The sequence below is a fragment of the Leopardus geoffroyi genome, chromosome C3 (genome assembly GCF_018350155.1).
Source record: "Leopardus geoffroyi isolate Oge1 chromosome C3, O.geoffroyi_Oge1_pat1.0, whole genome shotgun sequence".
In the NCBI taxonomy this organism is placed as follows: Eukaryota; Metazoa; Chordata; class Mammalia; order Carnivora; family Felidae; genus Leopardus; species Leopardus geoffroyi.
The window spans coordinates 66,048,303-66,066,725 of record NC_059338.1 but is presented as its reverse complement, the minus strand read 5'-3'; the positions used below and the strand labels follow the sequence as shown (position 1 = coordinate 66,066,725).

The 18,423-nt window shown below is 45.6% G+C and overlaps 1 protein-coding gene across 1 annotated transcript in view; it reads right to left on the bottom strand.

Moving 5' to 3' along the window:
- SCCPDH (saccharopine dehydrogenase (putative)) overlaps nucleotides 1-18,423 on the bottom strand; it is a 39,585-nt gene that overhangs the window by 3,908 nt on the left and 17,254 nt on the right. Inside the window, exons 6-9 of the mRNA XM_045453207.1 lie at nucleotides 6,665-6,795; nucleotides 5,937-6,054; nucleotides 4,811-4,930; nucleotides 4,656-4,712 (exon numbers count right to left, since the gene is read on the bottom strand). Of these exons, the coding sequence (XP_045309163.1) occupies nucleotides 4,656-4,712; nucleotides 4,811-4,930; nucleotides 5,937-6,054; nucleotides 6,665-6,795 (426 nt within the window). The remainder of the gene's footprint in view (nucleotides 1-4,655; nucleotides 4,713-4,810; nucleotides 4,931-5,936; nucleotides 6,055-6,664; nucleotides 6,796-18,423) is intronic.

The following is an 18,423-nucleotide window of genomic DNA, read 5'->3' as shown; positions in this document are numbered from 1 at the left end:
CAAGTAATGGAAATACAGGCCAGACAGAATTGCCCCCCTTGGAGATATAAAAACCTGATTCAAAAAATTAAATTCTGTAGGACTTATCCAAGCATCTTTCACAATCACTAAATTTAGAAATAAGGTAACAGAATTCAGTTGTGGTCAACCAATTTTTATTAATGAGACATAATTAAAATATGATCCCTGTCTTTTCTGGAGCTGATAGTTTAGTGAGAACACACACATACACACACACACACACACACACACACACACTCAGATCTAATAAAAATATGAGACATGAATTAAAAGATGCAGGACTAGTTCAAAGGAGGACATTATTAGATCTACTGGGGAAAATGGGGCAGGGTTTTGAAATGTGTCCTCTCTCTCTCTTTCATGGAAGTTTATCACACAGAAAGGTAGGGTGGTTACCAGGAAGGAGAAACCATCAGTCAAAGGCAAGAAGGTATGTGGTATCACAGTGGACCGCAGTCTAACATGGCTAGAACACACAGTCCAAGAGGAGAGGGATGGCACTCGTGTTATCAGAGGTTCAGACAAGGACAGACACACGTGCTAGCACGTGTCCCCTCCCCTGCCTGATCACAGCCTCTCAGGCTGGGCGCGTATTCACTGTTACAACAATTTTCAATATGGTCTCCAGGCTGCTACTATCGACTCAGCAGGGTTGGCATGAAAATGAAACCCATCTGCTGTCCAGCACCAGATGATGAAGGACCTCACTCCTGCAGAGACGACTTCCATTCATTGGCACTCCAGGGGTGTGAACCAAAACCACGCAAATCTGACCTGGAACCCACCTACCTCCACCCCAGTGATCAAAACCTTGGCAGCACATTAGCATAACTGGCCTTTTAAAAAGCCCACTGTTCAGGCCACATTCCAGACCAAACAAACTTGAATCTCCGTCATCAGTTTGGGGCTCTTTCTCCAAGGTGAGAACCACTGCTCATATTTCCAGGCCCTGCTCCCATCTACTGCCTCAGAGTGTCCTGAGGCGACGAGGTCAGATCCGTCTTAGACTGTGCACAGTAGTGGGAACAAATACTTACAAATCACCCATCTGATAAGGGATTAATATCCATACACACGGACCACCAAAAACTCAACAACAAAAACGCAAACAACTAATTCAAAAATGGGCAAAGGACTTGAATAGGCATTCTCTGAAGGCGACCTACAAATGGCCGATAGGCACATGAAAAGATTCTCAACATCACTCATCAGGGAAATGCAAATCAAAGCCACAATGACATTTCACACCCATTAGAACTACCATTAATAAAAACACAGGGGGCACCTGGCTGGCTCAGTCAGTGAAGCGTGTGACTCTTGACGTCAGGGTCGTGGTTTAAGCCCCATAATGGGTATAGAGATTACTAAAAATAAAATAAAATAAAATAAAATAAATGAACTTAAAAAACAACGGGGAAACAAGTGTTGGCAAAGGCTATGGAGCAACCAGCACGTCCGTGCACCATTGACGGGAACATAACACGGGGCGGTGCGCTCGAAGGGTCTGATGGCTCCTCAAAAAATTAAAAATAGAATTACCATAGGATCCAGCAATTGCACTTAGGGATATTGACCCCAAGAACCAAAAGGAGGATCCTGAGGATATATTTATACGCCCATGTTCCTAGCAGAATTATTCACGGTAGCCAAAGGGGGAAGTAACCCCAGTGTCTGTGGATGGATGAATGGAAATGCGGTACGTATGCACATGGTGTGTGTGTGTGTGTGTGTGTGTGTGTGTGTGTGTGTGTAGGGCATGTGGCAGGGGGGTCTGTGTGTGTGGTATGTGTGTCTGTGCATGCGGGTAAGGGGTGTGGGGGGGTTGTGTATGCGATATGTGTGTGTGTGTGTGTGTGTGTGTGTGTAGGGGGTGTGCATGTGTGTCTCTTGTGAGTGTGTGTGTGTGTGTGTGTGTGTGTGGTGTGTGTGAGAGTGAAAATGAACTACTATTCGTCCTTAAAGAGGAATGAAATCTGACACCTGCTACAACCTGGATGAACCTGGAGGAGGTCACGCTGAGTGCAATAAGCCAGTCACAGAAGCACAAGGACTGTGTGAGTCCACCCGTACGAGGCACCGAGAATGGTCCAATTCAGAGAGGCAGAGAGGAGACCGGTGGTTGCCAGGGGCTGGGGGAAGGAGGAAAGGCGAGTTGTCGTTTAACAGGGACAGTTCTAGTTCTGCACGAGGAAAAGGCTTGGAGACGGGTGGTGATGGCTGCACAACAGCACAAATGTGCTGCGTGACCACACGAATTTGCATAATATGGATGTTTTGAATAACAATATGGATTTGATACCACTGAACACTTAAAAATGGTTAAGATGGTAAATTTTATGTGCCGTTGGGGGAAGAGGGAAAAAGGAAGGGAGAGGAGTCAGAGCCTCGTAAGGCGGGGATGATGGGTTTGGAGAAAAATCTAGAATGATGCCTATGTCTGTGACTGGACAGATGACGGTGCCACCAACTGAGCTGGGAAGTAAAGGAAGACGGGAGTTTGGAGGAAAGAAGCTCAGATTCCGCCACCTTCAGTTTTCAGCAGCTGGGCGTGGAAGCTGGAGACCTCAGGGGGTCTGCTGACCAGGCGCAGGGGGAGAGGGGTGGCGGAGGCTGGAGCCCTGGGGGTGGTCCACATCCAAGGGTGCCGGGAAGGAGGACAGGCACAGAGCAGTCCCCTGGACTCAGAGGCCAAGGGAAGCGGTATTTCAAGGAGGACAATAATGTCAAAGAAAACAGCGAAGAAGGGCTCAGCACATTGAACCCACTTAGCAGTTATAAGAGCAGCGTGGACTCTGGCGAGGGGACCACACAGGGTGAGGGGAGCGCCCAGGACTCCTTCTTAGGTCGGCATGTGTCTAGGATGCGGAGAAGGAACCCGTAGTGGGGCAGGTGGAGAATCACAGGACGACTGAGGTCACAGTAAAGGTGAAGACACAGGCAGGTCTGACTCTAGCGCCCGCCACACCCTGGCCGCGTGACCTTGGGCGCACAGACCCGATCTGATGACTTCTTCCACCGTAAGCGGGAAGACTGAATGCGATGTCAAGCACTTGGCTCTGTGCCGGCTGCACACAAGAAATGCTAGATTTAAGGAGCACGGGTGGCGGGACTAGTCCTGTGCGGAATTCTTCTCCGAGGGGAGGAAAGAAGAGGAGGGCGGGGGCCGTGGGTCGGAGAACAGGAATCGGGGGGCGCACAGCACACGTTCTCAAGTCCACCGCGAGGCAGGAGGTGTGGCACCTGCAGACGGAGAGGAGGGCTGGGGCCGGTACCGTGTGAAAAAGCCCCTGGGAGGAGACGGACATCTAGATGACTAATTACACGTAACGGGAGCCTCAGACGGAGCTTTCTAGCGAGGGGGGAGGCATGCATGGAGGGGCATGCATTCGAGGGGGGCTCCCATTCGAGGGGGGAGGCATGCATTCGAGGGGGGCTCCCATTCGAGGAGGGAGGCGTGCATGTGGAGGCACACATTCGAGGGGGGAGGCGTGCATGGGGGGCACACATTCAAGGTGGGGAGGGCATGCATTCGTGGCGCTACCATCCTCTTGGGGGGAGGACCTTCCAGCGGTGCCTGGTGTGAGCGGGCGAAATAATGACCCCACTGGACCCAAGGGTCCAGTGTAAACCATGTGAGGGAAATGAAGCGCTCGTGTGCTGAGGATACCAGGGGTGTGCAGATGCAGGGAGGCATGGGGGAGGAGGGGGAAGGGGGAGGAGGAGAAAGAGGGAGGAGGGGAAATGGGGAGGGTGGTGTGGGGGAGGAGGGGGAAGGGGGAGGAAGGGGACAAGGAAGGGGGAGGGTGGTGTGGGAGGGAACGGGGAGGGTGGTGCGGGGGAGGAGGGGAGGAGGGGGAAGGGTAGCGTGGGGGAGGAGGGGGGAGGGGGAAGGGGGAGGAGGGGGAAGGGGAAGGGGGAGGAGGGGGAAGGGGAAGGGGGAGGAGGGGGAAGGGGAGAGCGGCATGGGGAAGGAGGGGGAAGGGGGAGGAAGGGGACAAGGAAGGGGGAGGGTGGTGTGGGAGGGAACGGGGAGGGTGGTGCGGGGGAGGAGGGGAGGAGGGGGAAGGGTAGTGTGGGGGAGGAGGGAGGAAAGGGAAGGGGGAGGAGGGGGAAGGGGAAGGGGGAGGAGGGGGAAGGGGAGAGCAGCATGGGGAAGGAGGGGGAAGGGGGAGGAAGGGGACAAGGAAGGGGGAGGGTGGTGTGGGAGGGAACGGGGAGGGCGGTGTGGGGGAGGAGGGGGGAGGGGGAAGGGGGAGGAGGGGGAAGGAGGAGGGTAGTGTCGTGGAAGAGGGGAAGTGCAGCCTGGGGGGAGGAGAAACATGGACGACTAAACATTTTTGAGATCACTATGAGGCCTCACCCCAGTTTGGCTATGTACTCACTGTAGGAGCTTGGCCAAGGTTCTTGGCCTCTGTGCCTCAGTTTCCTCATTTGTAAAGTGGAGATAATACCTACCTTAAGGGGTGTCTGAAAAGACTAAGTGATCTAACTTATGAAAAGAACATAAAAGCACTTGTCAACATGGTAAGTGCCCCATCAAGTCTTATCTGTTATTGTAAATGCACTGAGGAAAAGTAAAAACAAATTAAGGAAAATTATTATTTTAAAGACCTGTATACAAAAGAAAGGATTACCTGTTTTTGTGTTGGGCCTTGTTTTGAAAAATAACCAAAGGAGAAGAGCCATGGGAACTAAGGGAAAAAACAAACAAAAAAAACGCTCAGTGACATTTTTTTAAAACTCACGGAAAATACTAGTAAAGACCTAATTTCGTTAAAATATTACTTACCTTTATGAGAAGTTGCCTTCCAATGCCAAACCTCACAAAGAATAAAAAGAAAAGTCCTGCAAACATCAGCTTAATAACAGAGGTGATGCCTCCCATGTTTATATAAGCAGCGTACTGAACCTACGAGAGGGACAGAAAGTCAGAATGTCAACCCTACATCTGCAGACTCAGTAACACAAGCGTGTCGGCTACTTGTAACTTACTCTGTCCTCAAAAATGCTGAGCAAAAGCACTCGCCGCTTTATGAACGTGTTACGTTCTAAAAGCTTGTTCAGGGGCGCCTGGGTGGCGCAGTCGGTTAAGCGTCCGACTTCAGCCAGGTCACGATCTCGCGGTCCGTGAGTTCGAGCCCTGCGTCGGGCTCTGGGCTGATGGCTCAGAGCCTGGAGCCTATTTCCGATTCTGTGTCTCCCTCTCTCTCTGCCCCTCCCCCGTTCATTCTCTGTCTCTCTCTGCCCCAAAAATAAATAAATGTTGAAAAAAAAAATTTTTTTTTTAAAAAATAAAAGCTTGTTCAGAAAGCAGACATTGGGAGCATATTTTTTAAAGAAATTGTAGCTTCCTCTGCCTGAACGCAAAAGTCCACAAGAACGTAGCTACATTCAGTGATGACACATTATAGGATGTAGATATGTGAATGCTACTTACAACCCCTCCCACGAGAAAATAATCCTTTAACTTGAGATTCACTGTCTCCTTCAAGTCTCAAAAGTGGGAGCAGCTCCCTCACCAAAAGGAGTAAGATGATACCCCGGGGGGGGGGGGGCGGCGAGGCCAGAAGAGCCCAGACGCGTCCACAGGCAGGGGAGACTCCCTCCCAGCGGCTAAGACTCTAGACAGGGTTGGTGGGGGTTTGTGACCCCAGCGTTTCTGGACTAAATCTGCTGCTGTTCTGTTGCACTGACAAGGTATTCGGCGGGCCAGGTCTGAACTGTGGGGAGGCTACCTCCACTCCCACAATGCGAAGTGCTCTCCACGCCCCATTCCGTGCACTTCCAGAAACTGAGGCGCGCCTTGGCTGGCCTTCCTGTTTTGCTTTACATACACAAAGCTCCTACATTAAACAGCGAGGGGGGCTGGAACGAATGCAGTGCTTTTTGTCAGGAGTTAAATCGGGCACACTTACGGGAGACTGCTCCAAGGTCTCGTGCAGGTAGCGCTGGGTCCGCCTCACAACAGACACATCCGCTCCCAGGAAAGGGACCGAGTAGCTGCTGAGTTCTCTGCAGTAGGAAAGTGGCCACCTGCAAGGCAAACCCGTGACCGCAGTGCATTTTCTCCACTTACGGCTAACTTGGTGACTTTGTGAACCAAACATTCAACTTTTCTTGAAGCAGTAACAACAGCGAAGATGACAGACCTGCCCTTCATTAAAATGTCCGCGTTCCCCACGACACCAAACAAGTGACAGGTGGGACGGCATTCCGAGGGCGCGGAACACAGTGTAGCTACGTTTTAGCCCACCAGTTTCCCTAGACGACACTCATTTCAACAGCGAGTTTAGAGTTCTCACATACAAAGTTTTCACAGAAGAGTGCTATTAACAGATAATCTACACAAGATCATCACCCTTTAAAATGGAGGTTTTACTGCATAAAATTTAGCTGATGTTTGATTTTGATATGGAAAAGTCACAAAATTCAAAAAATTTTTCCCCGAGTCCAAATATATTAATATCAAAGTACTCAAGCTCAGAATAATGCATTAATTGTATTTTATGTAGCTATGAAGACAATCCTGAACTTACTATAGAACAGTCTCAGGATTTTCTGGTAGCATACTTTATTAATAATCAGATCAATGACAATATACTGAGACCAGATGTACTAAAGAACAGATTTTGAGTCAATATACCTTCTTTTCAATTTCGGACCAATAATTGGGACGGGTTTCAGATTTGCTTCATTTCGTAGTTTTTTCAAATTACTCTGATCTCCAAAACCATAAACTGCTGACTTCCAGGTACCATCGTGAATACACAACCCCTGAAAAAATAATTCAAGAGTTAAAGAAACACGTCTTAATACCCGACTCCCTTTCGGCTCAGGTCACGATCTCACAGTTCTTGAGACTGAGCCCCACATGTCAGTGCAGAGCCTGCTTGGGATTCTCTCCCTCTCTGCCCCTCCCCCATGCTCGCTCTCTCCCTCTCTCTCTCAGAACAGATGAACATTAAAAAAAAAAAAAATCTGTTCTCTAAAAAAAGAAATAAACACATCTTAAGGGACAATTACTAATATGTAAAACCAAGGAACTTATAGGTATTTACAGAGAACATTTCACCTCTATTTGAGCAAGCCATAATCCCTTATTTAACAATCTTGAGATGAATTTTCAGGCAGCATGAACACTCATTAGCTTGATCATATTGGATATTTACACCAACACGTGCTCTTTTTGCCTTCCAACCATCACTTATGCTCTTTTTAATATGCCACCGAGTTTCACTTCATTTTCACTCAACCAGCTGGCCATATTCTTTCAAAATTAGCCCTAATTCATGGGGCGCCTGGGTGGCTTAGTCGGTTAAGCGTCCGACTTCGGCTCGGGTCATGATCTCACGATTCGTGGGTTCGAGCCCCGCATCAGGCTCTGTGCTGACAGCTCAGAGCCTGGAGCCTGTTTCAGATTCTGTGTCTCCCTCTCTCTCTGCCCCTCCCCCACTCATGCTCTGTCTCTCTCTGTCTCAAAAATAAATAAACATTAAAAAAAAAAATTCAAAATTAGACCTAATTCTTAACCCTATGCCGATTCCTTGGAATTTCAAGATGCGTTCATGAGCACATTTACACACTGGCAACGCAGAGCCTGCCTGGGATTCTCTCTCTCCCTCTCTTTCTGCCCCTCCCCAGCTCTCTCCCTCTCTCTCTCAAAATAAATAAACTTAAAAAAAATTTAGAACAGAAATAAATTATATAGAAACTAAAAACAGAACAGAACATGAAACCAGGAACTCTTCCTTTGAAAAGATCAACAAAATTGATAAACCTTTAGCCAAAATCATCAAGGAAAAAAAAGGACTCAAGCAAAATCACCAAAGAACAAGGGGAAATAGCCAATGCCACAGAAATACAGTTGTAAACCACATGCCAACAAATTGGACAACCTAGACGAAAAGGATAAATTCCTAGCCACATATAACCTACCAAAACTGAAGCTGGAAGAAACAGAAAATTTGAACAGACTAATTACCAGCAAGGAGACTGAATTGGTGATAAACAAAACAAAACAAACAAACAACAAAAAAAAAAACCTCCCACCAGACAAAAGCCCAGGACCAGATAGCCTCCCAGGTGAATTCTACCAAATACCTACTCTTCTCAAATCATTCCAAAAAGAGAAGAGAAGGGGAACTTCCAAGCTCATTCTGAGGCCTGTATTACCATGATACCAAAGCCAGATAAAGACACTACCCTCCCCCCAAAAAGAACTGTAGGCCAATAGCTCTGATGAATAGGGATGCAAAAATCATCAACAAAATGCCAGCAAACTGAATCCAAAAACACATTCAAAATGTCATTTGCCAGGATCAGGTGGGATTTATTCCCAGGATCAAGGGTGGTTCAATATTCACAAATCAATCAACATGATACATTACATCAATAAGAGAAAGGATAAAAACTGTATGATCATTTCAACAGATGCAGAAAAAGCACTTGATAAGGTACAACATCCATTCATGATAAAAAACCCTCACAAAGTAGGTTTAGAGAGAACATACCTCAACATAGTAAGGGCCATATAAGAAAAAACCCACATTTAACATCATCCTTAACGGGGAAAAGCGAAGAGGGACAAGACAGGGCTGTCCACTCTCACCACTTTTACTCAACGAAGTACTGGAAGTCCTGGTCACAGCAATCAGACAACAAAAAGAAATGAAAGGCATCCACATCAGTAAGGAACAAGGAAAACTTTTACTATTTGCAGATGACATGAGATATATATATATATCCGTCCCAAAAGACTCCATCAAAAAATCGCTAGAACTGATAAATGAATTCAGTAAAGTCACACAACAGAAATTAACGTACAGAAATCTGTTGCATTTCTACACACCAATAACGAAGCAGCAGAAAGAGAAATGAAGAAAACAATCCCATTTCCATCTGTACGAAAAAAATAATAAAACACCTATGAATAAACTTAGCCAAAGAGGGGAAAGACCTGTACCCTGAAAACTATAAAACACGGATGAAAGAAATTAAAGAAGACACAAAGAAACAAAGGCTTTCCATGCTCCTGAATCGGAAGAACAAATATTGTTAAAATGTCTATACTCCCCAAAGCAATCTACACATTTAATGCAATCCCTATCAAAATACCAACAGCATTTTTCGCAGAGCTAGAACAAACAATCCTAAAATTTGTATGGAAGAGTGAAAGACCCCTAACAGCCAAAACAATCCTGAAAAAGAAAAGCAAAGCAAACTTCAAGCAGTGTTACAAGAGCTGTATGGTACTGACACAAAAAAATAGACACACAGATCCGAAGAGAATAGAAAACCCAGAAATAAACCCACAATTATATGGTTAATTAATCTTTGGCAAAGGAGGAAAGAATATCCAGGGGGAAAAAGACAGTTTCTTCAACAAATGCTGCTGGGAAAACTGGACAGCGACATGCAAAAGAATGAGTCTGGACCACTTTCTTACGCCATACACAAAAATAAACTCAAAATGGATTAAAGATTTAAATGTGAGACCTGAAACCATAAAAGTCTTAGAAGAGAGCACAGGCAGCGATGTCTCTGGCATCAGCCATAGTAACTGTTTTCTAGATAAATCTCCTGAGACAAGGGAAACAAAAGCAAAAATAAACTATTGGGACTGCATCAAAATAAAAAGTTTATGCACGGCAAAGGAAACCATCAACAAAACTAAAAGGCAACCTACTAAATGGGAGAAGATATTTGCAAATGACGTATCCAATAAAGGGTTAGTATCCAAAACATACAAAAAAAAAAAAAAAAAAAAAGACCCAGAACACCCAAAAAATAAAAAAAAAAATGCAGTTAAAAAATGGGCAGAAGACATGAACAGACATTTCTCCAAAGAAGACATCCATATGGCCAATAGACACATGAAAAGGTGCTCAACATCACTCATCATCAGGACAATGCAAATCGAAAACACAGTGAGATATCACCTCACACCTGTCGGAATGGCTAAAATCAAAAACCAAAGAAACAAGTGTTGGCGAGGATGTGGAGAAAAAGGAACCCTCGTGCACTGTTGGTGGGAATGCAAACTGGTGCAGCCACTGTGGAAGACAGTATGGGGGCTACTCAAAAAGTTGAAGATAGAACCATATGATCCAATAACTGCACTATACTGGGTATTTACCCCCAAAATACAAAAACATGAATTCAAAGGGATACATGTACCCCATGTTTATTGTACCATTATTTACCGAATTATGGAAGCAGCCAAAGTGTCCACTGATAGATGAATGGATAAAGAAGATGTGTATATATACATACACACACACACACACACACACACACACACACACACAAACACGGAATATTATTCTGCCATAAAAAGGAAACGAAATCTTGCCATCTGCAAGGACATGGAGGGAGCTAGAGAGTATAATGCTAAGCAAAATAAGTCAGAGAAAGACAAATACTATATGATTTCACTCACATAGAAGTTAAGAAAACAAGCAAGCAAAGGGAAGGAGAGAGAGAGACAAGCTAAGAAACAGACTCTTAACTATAGAGAACAAACTGACGGTCACCAGAGGGGAGGCTGACGGGGGGATGGGGCCAACAGGTGATGGAGACTAAGGAGGGCGCTTGTTGTGATGAGCACTGGGTGATGTAGGGAAGTGATGAATCACTATACTGTACACCCGAAACTAACAGAACACTGTATGTTAACTGTGCTGAATTAAAATTAAAAAATGTTAACGGCTGCCTGGGTGGTTCAGTCAGTCAAATGTCCAATTCTTGATTTCAGCTCAGGTCATGATCTCATGGCTTGTAAGTTTGAACCCCGTGTCAGGCTCTGTGCTGACAGTACGGAGCCTGCTTGGGATTCTTTCTCTCTCCCTCTCTCCCTCTGCCCCTCCCCTGCTCTCTCTCTCAAAATAAACATTTTTTAAAAATTAAAAACTTAAAAAAAAGAAAGAAAGAAAGAACGCTTCCTCTGTAGCCAGCCTTTCCATTTTGTAAATGGTATCTTCTGATAAACGGATACTCTCCATTTTAAATGTATACAAATTATCACTTTCTTTTTTTATTTAATGCCTTGTGTCTCTTTTAAGAAGCCATTCCCTATACAGCACGGTGACTATATAGTGAATATGGTATTGCATATTTGAAAGTTGCTAAAAGAGAAGATCTTAAAAGTTTTCGTCACAAGAAAAACAAATTTGCAAGCGTGTATGGGGACAGATGTTAGACTTATCGCAGTGATCATTGTGCAATATAATCCAGTACATACAAATATCAAATCGTTGTGTCATACACCTGAAACTAATGTTACATGTCAATTATGCAATAAAAGAATAGTAAAATAAATGTGTGGGGGGAAAAGAAGCCATTCCCAACCCCGAGACCGTGAAATACACATCATCTTCTAAAAGCTTTACTGTTGTTGCCTCCCACATTTAGGTCTGCAATCCACCTAAACTTAACTTCTGTACATTGTGCAAAGTATGAGTCCAGCTTCATGTCTCTCCCTCTGGACACCCGGTTGTCCCAGCATCATCTCCTGAAAAGCCCCTTTCCCCTTGATCTCGAACTTCTAACCTCCAGAGCTGTGAGAACAATAAATTTCTGTTGTTTAGGCCACTTGATGTGTGGTAGTTGGTTAAGGCAGGCCTAGGAAACTAATGGAGACACAACTACCAAAACTGACTTAAGAGGAAATAGAAAATCCTGGTAAACCTATAAAAAGTAGAGAGATTGAGTTAGTAACCAAAAAACTTCCCACAAAGAAAAGCCCAGGCCCGGATGATCTCATTAATGAATTCTACCAAACATTTAAAGAATAACAGGGGCTACCTGCGTGGCTCGGTCAGTTAAACGTCCGACGTTGGCTCAAGTCATGATCTCACAGTTCGTGAGTTCGAGCCCCGCGTCACGCTGTGTGCTGACGGCTTGGAGCCTGGAGTCTACTTGGGATTCTGTGTCTCCCTCTCTCTGACCCTCCCACCCTCATCTCTGTCTCTCAAAAATAAACATTAAAAAAAAAAATTTTTTTTAAGAAAAAAAAGAAAGCCATCATAGAAAAACAACATATTACATAAGGAAAACACGGATATGAATGTCAGCAGATTTCACAACAAAAAATATGCTAGCAGTGGGGCAGCTTAGGTGGCTCAGTCGGTTGAGTGTCGGACTCTTGATTTCGGCACAGGTCATGATCTCACAGTTCGAGCCTCGCATTGAGCTCTGTACAGACAGTGCGGAGCCTGCTTGGGGCTCTCTCTCTCTCTGCCCCTCTCCCGCTTGCACGCACAAGCATTCTGTCTCTCTCTTTGCCCCTCCCCTGGGCACTCTCATTCTCTCTCCCTTTCTCTCAAAATAAATAAACTTTAGGGGCGCCTGGGTGGCGCAGTCGGTTAAGCGTCCGACTTCAGCCAGGTCACGATCTCGCGGTCCGTGAGTTCGAGCCCTGCGTCAGGCTCTGGGCTGATGGCTCAGAGCCTGGAGCCTGTTTCCGATTCTGTGTCTCCCTCTCTCTCTCTGCCCCTCCCCCGTTCATGCTCTGTCTCTCTCTGTCCCAAAAATAAATAAACGTTGAAAAAAAAAATTTTTTTTTTTAAATAAAAATAAATAAATAAATAAATAAACTTAAAAAAAATAAAATTTAAAAAAAATGCTAAGAGAAATACCGAAAAAGCCAATAAAGGAGTTAATTTTGAAACTGTAACAAATAATTAAATGAAAAGATGACGGGAAAGAAAGGACAGGGAAAGATAATACATGGGATAAAGAGGAAATAAAGAGCAAGATGTCAGACTCAAGTCTCGTCCTATTTTCATTATTTTAAATGTCAATGAACTGAACACTATACTTAAAAAGTAGAGATTATCAAACCGGGTTTAAAAAAAAGAAATGCCCAGGGCGCCTGGGTGGCTCAGTGGGTTAAGTGTCCAACTTGGGCTCAGGTCATGATCTCACAGTTCCTGGGTTCGAGCCCCGTGTCGGGCTCTGCGCTGACGGCTCGGAGCCTGGCGCCTGCTTCGGCTTCCGTGTCTCCCTCTCTCCCTGCCCCTCCCCCTCTCGTGCTCTGCTTCTTTCTCTCAAAAATAAACATTTTTTTAAACAAAAGGAAAAAAAGAAAAAAGAAAAAAAAAAAAAAAAAAAAAAGGAAAGAAATGCCCAGGGTGCCTGGGTGGCTCAGTCAGTTAAGCGTCTGACGTCGCCTCAGGTCATGATCTCATGATTCAAGCCCCACATTGAGCTCTGGGCTCTGTGCTGACAGTGTGGAGCCTGCTTGGGATTCTCTCTCTCCCTCTCTCTCTGCCCCTCCCCTGCTCACTCTCTCTCTCTCCCTTTCAAAAACAAAAAATAAACATTAAAAAATTTAAAAAAAGAGAATTGATACTGATCCTTTGCAAAAATCTCTTCCCCCAAAGACCAGTATTAATTACCCTGATACTAAAACCAGACAAAGACATCATGAGAAAACTACAGACCAATATTCCTTATGAGTATAGATGCAAACCCATCAACAAAATACTAGCAAATTAAATCCAGCAATATATAGAAAGGATTATATACTATGATCAAGTGGGATTTACCCCGGCAATGTAAGGTTGGTTCCACATAGGAAAATCAATCTTAAGTGATACAGTGTAAGAAGATAATAAAAAACAAAACCACATGATCGTCTCAATAAATGCAGAAAAAGCATTTGATAAAATATAACTCTTCACGTTAAAAACACTCAGCACACCAGGAAAAGAAGGAAGTTTCCTCAACCTGACAGAGGGCATCTATAAAAACGCACAGCTAATATCATACTTAGTGGCAAGAGTCTGAAAGATTTCTAAGATCAGGAACAAGACAAGGATGTCTGTTCTCGCCACTTCTGCTCCCCAGTGTCCTGGCCTGGAGAGTCTAGCCAAGGCAATCAGGTGAGAAAAAGAATTTTTCCAGTAGGTGATGAAACTCATTTACTAATTCTAGTAATACTACCTGCAGATTTCCTTTGAATTTCCTACATTCACAATTACATCATCTGCTGAAAATAGTTTTGTTTCTTCCTTTCTAACCTCTATACAGTTTCTTTCTTTTTTCGTGTGTTACTGCTCTGGCTAGAATCTGGCTGGAATCTGGCTGGAGTAAGGACAGAGGGCTCCCGAGTCATTCCTGAACTCAGAGCAAAAGTTTTCAATGTTAAACACTGGGTATCATATTTGGTATAGCTTTTTTTTTTTTTTTTTTTTTTTTTATTTATTTTTTTTTTTAATTTTTTTTTAACGTTTATTTATTTTTGGGACAGAGAGAGACAGAGCATGAACGGGGGAGGGGCAGAGAGAGAGGGAGACACAGAATCGGAAACAGGCTCCAGGCTCTGAGCCATCAGCCCAGAGCCCGACCGGGGCTCGAACTCACGGACCGCGAGATCGTGACCTGGCTGAAGTCGGACGCTTAACCGACTGCGCCACCCAGGCGCCCCTGGTATAGCTTTTTTTTTTTTTTTTTTTTTTTTTTTTTAATTTTTTTTTTCAACGTTTATTTATTTTTGGGACAGAGAGAGACAGAGCATGAACGGGGGAGGGGCAGAGAGAGAGGGAGACACAGAATCGGAAACAGGCTCCAGGCTCCGAGCCATCAGCCCAGAGCCCGACGCGGGGCTCGAACTCACGGACCGCGAGATCGTGACCTGGCTGAAGTCGGACGCTCAACCGACTGCGCCACCCAGGCGCCCCGGTATAGCTTTTTTAAAAAAGATCATCTTCCCTTCCACTCCTAGCTTGCTGCAAGTTTTAATCATGAATAGACACATTTTATCAAATGCTGTCTCTCTATTTATTGAGATGATCCTATGACCGTCCTCCTTTAACCTGTTGGTGGAGTGAATTAAAGTGACTATATAATGTTAAACCTCACATTTCGTATCTAAAATTAACTTGGTCAAAATGCGCTCTTTGTCTTATGTATTACTGCTTTTAATCTGCTAGTATTTTATTTAGGATTTTTCCCTCTACATTCCTTTGAAACCGGACTGCACTTTTACATTCTGGAATTACTCCCATAGAGTTTTGGAATTAAGGTTAAGTTAGCCTCGTCCACTCAAGTCAGCCAAACAACACTTACTGAGCTCCTACTACATGACCAGCACTGTTCTACGTGCTTGGTGAATTAACAGACAAGGATCCTTTTTTGTGGTGCTCACATTCCAGGGAGAATGATAAACTCAAAAAAAAAAAGTACGATATATGGGGGCGCCTGGGTGGCTCAGTCGGTTGAACGTCAGATTCCTGGTTTCAGCTCAGGTCATGATCTCACGGTTTAGTGAGTTCAAGCCCTGCATGGGGCTCTGCTTGGGATTCTCTGTCTCCCTCTCTCTGCCCCTCGCCCACTCATGTTGTCTCTGTCTCTCTCAAAATAAATAAATAAACTTTTAAAAAAAAAGAAATAAATGAAGAAGAATGAATGAGGGGCATTCTGTGAGAGAGGAGGTTGGAGACTAACCGGGGCCAGATCAGTTATCACTAACCGGAAGGACGTTTGGCTTGCACTCCGGATGCGGTAAGGAGCCACTAAAGAATTGTGAGCTGAGGAGTAGTGATCGGGTTATGTCTGGAAAGGACCAGCCAGGATGTTGTGTCGAGGAAGGACTGTACAGGAACAGGTGGTAGCCAGAACAGGGTCGTAGGAAGAGCCATGGTGAAAAGTGATCGGATTCTGACAGATCTCAAAGACAGAATCAACAGGGTTTCCTGACAGACTGGACTTGGGTTTCAGGAGACAGAGATAGCAACGATCCTACCATCTGAGCTGAATACGTGGACGGACGCATCGCGACCAGCTGAAATTGATACAAATAAGCTGAGGTTGGCGCCCATTTGGAAAGGAAAAGCGGGAGGTCAGCTATGCACAAAAAAGTACAGTTTGTGGTATCTATCAAACGTTCAAGTGCAGATGTCAACTAGTGATGGGACGTTTTAAGTCTGAGTTTAGAAGAAAGCTCTGGGTTGATGACATAAATTTAAAATACATTTCATAATACCCAAATGTACAGGCTTTCCACGTTACCTCTTCATTGCCCTCTATCAAGGGGAAACATAAGATAAGGAGGGGCACGAGAACAGCTTAGTGACTCGGGGTGCACGGAATCTCCCCGTCCCTGTAAAAGTCAGGCTGTGGACTGTGCCTCGGGGAAGCGAGAGGGGGCTGCACTGATACGGATGCTTCAACTCTGCTGTCCTGAGTGAAGACCCAACTTCAAGTTCTAACAATACTAATAAAAATAATACTTGGGGCGCCTGGGTGGCGCAGTCGGTTAAGCGTCCGACTTCAACCAGGTCACGATCTCGCGGTCCGTGAGTTCGAGCCCCGCGTCAGGCTCTGGGCTGATGGCTCGGAGCCTGGAGCCTGTTTCTGATTCTGTGTCTCCCTCTCTCTCTGCCCCTCCCCCGTTCGTGCTCTGTCTCTCTCTGTCCCAAAAATAAATAAACGTTGAAAAAAAAATTAAAAAAAAAAAAATAATACTTACTGACACTAGTTGAGGGATTTGCCAGCTGCCAACCACGGCTCTGATGTACATTCGCTGAGTAAGTTAACCCTCGTGGCGACCATATGGAGCAGATACGATGATCGCCTCCTTTAGAGATGAGGGGAAGTATGGCCTGCTTGGCCACGGGCAGGTCCCTGGTAAGTGGCAGAGCCAGAATTCCAGCCCAGGCAACCCAGTTTCGAAATCTGTACATTCTAGGAGGGATTCCTGACTCGACTCCGTAAGAACCGTCCACTCAGGGGCTCCTGTATTCCTCATGGGAAGGGAAGACGCCTTCTTCACATGCACCTCGCCTTTCCCATCCCATCTCCCGCTGCTCTGTCAAAAGAAGCCTCTTGTCCGACTCTCCCAGTCAGCAGCTCCCTGCAATCCTCGGCTTCTGAAAGCCTCCTTCCCACCTGGAAGTCGTTCCATGTGGTGCAGGTGAGACTGACTCCAAGGGTCTCCCTCCAGGGGCCCGTGACCACCTGGGCAATGTGACTATTCATGACACCGGTCACGCTGACTGGCTCAAGAACAGCCAGATGGCCCACTACTTCCCGGTCATGTGATACATCAGCTCTGCTTGCTGTTCCCCGGAAGTCAGGAACATTAAGACAATGCGCACCTAGGACTGCCAGCACCTTCTCGGGCACGCTGAGAGCCTACGCAGACGAGTCCAGAAGAGATGGAAGAGACAGAAACAGAGGATATGGGAGGGGGGGGGCCTGAACATCCAGATGCAGCCATACTACTTACTTGCAGTCATTTGGTTACACGAACCCATAAATTCATGTTTCGTTCTGCCGGTTTCGGCCGGTTGAGTTGGGTTTCCACGCCCGCTCCCCACAGATCCAGGCACGTCTTTCATGCTTGCTCCTGACCTTCCACAGGCTACTGACTCTTCAAGGTTGAACTCGGTGAGGCCTCTAGGAGGCCTTCCCAGTTCCCCAGGCCCGCTACCCTTTCCCTTTATTCTGATACCCTGTGGACATCCTCTTTACCCACGAATTTTAGCATGTTATGTAATTCTTTGCGTGTATTAATCTGAACCCAAGATCCAGTTGACTGCAGCCATTGTCCTACCTGACATGCCCTGTACCATCCCACAGCCATGTCCTGACTCTACTGCTCCCTCTGCCTCATCCAGTCTCCACAGCATCGACCTCTAGAAATTCAGTCCACGTCACAGCCTCTAAAAGCTCTTATCTCCGGGGGCACCTGGTTGGCTCAGTCAGTTAAGCATCTGACTCTTGGTTTCGGCTCGGGTCATGATCTCACGGTTTGTGAGCTTGAGCCCCGCGTGGGGCTCTGCGCTGACCGTGTGGCACCTGCTTGGGATTCTCTCCCTCTGCCCCTCCCCTTCTCATACTGCCTCTGTAGCTCGCAAAATAAATAAATACACATTGAAAAACAAATATAAAAAATAAATAACTAAAAGTTCTTATCTCTGGCCTCCCAGCTAGATTTACTCTCCGTTCTCAGAATCAGATGGTATTTCATCTCATCTTTTAATTTTTTTAAAATTTTTAATGTTTATTCATTTTGAGAGAGAGAGCGCAAGTGGGGGAGGGGCAGGGAGAGAGGGAGACACAGAATCCGAAGCAGGCTCCAGGCTCTGAGCTGTCAGCACGGAGCCCCACGTGGGGCTCAAACTCACATACGGCGAGATCATGACCCGACTTGAAGTCGGACACTTAACCGACTGAGCCACCCGGGCACCCCTCAAGCTAAATTTTTATGTCTTTAAGGACAGGTTTGCATCTGATTCATTTATGTGTCACACTACCCAGTGTTTTAAAGACAACAATATTTATGAAGCCTCAAGTGTAGACCTAGAATTGGGTCAGACACTCCCGGCAATAAAAGTGCTATCAAAAAGCATGGTCCTCCCAGAAACACAACTGTCTTAGGTTCCCGAATAAACTATA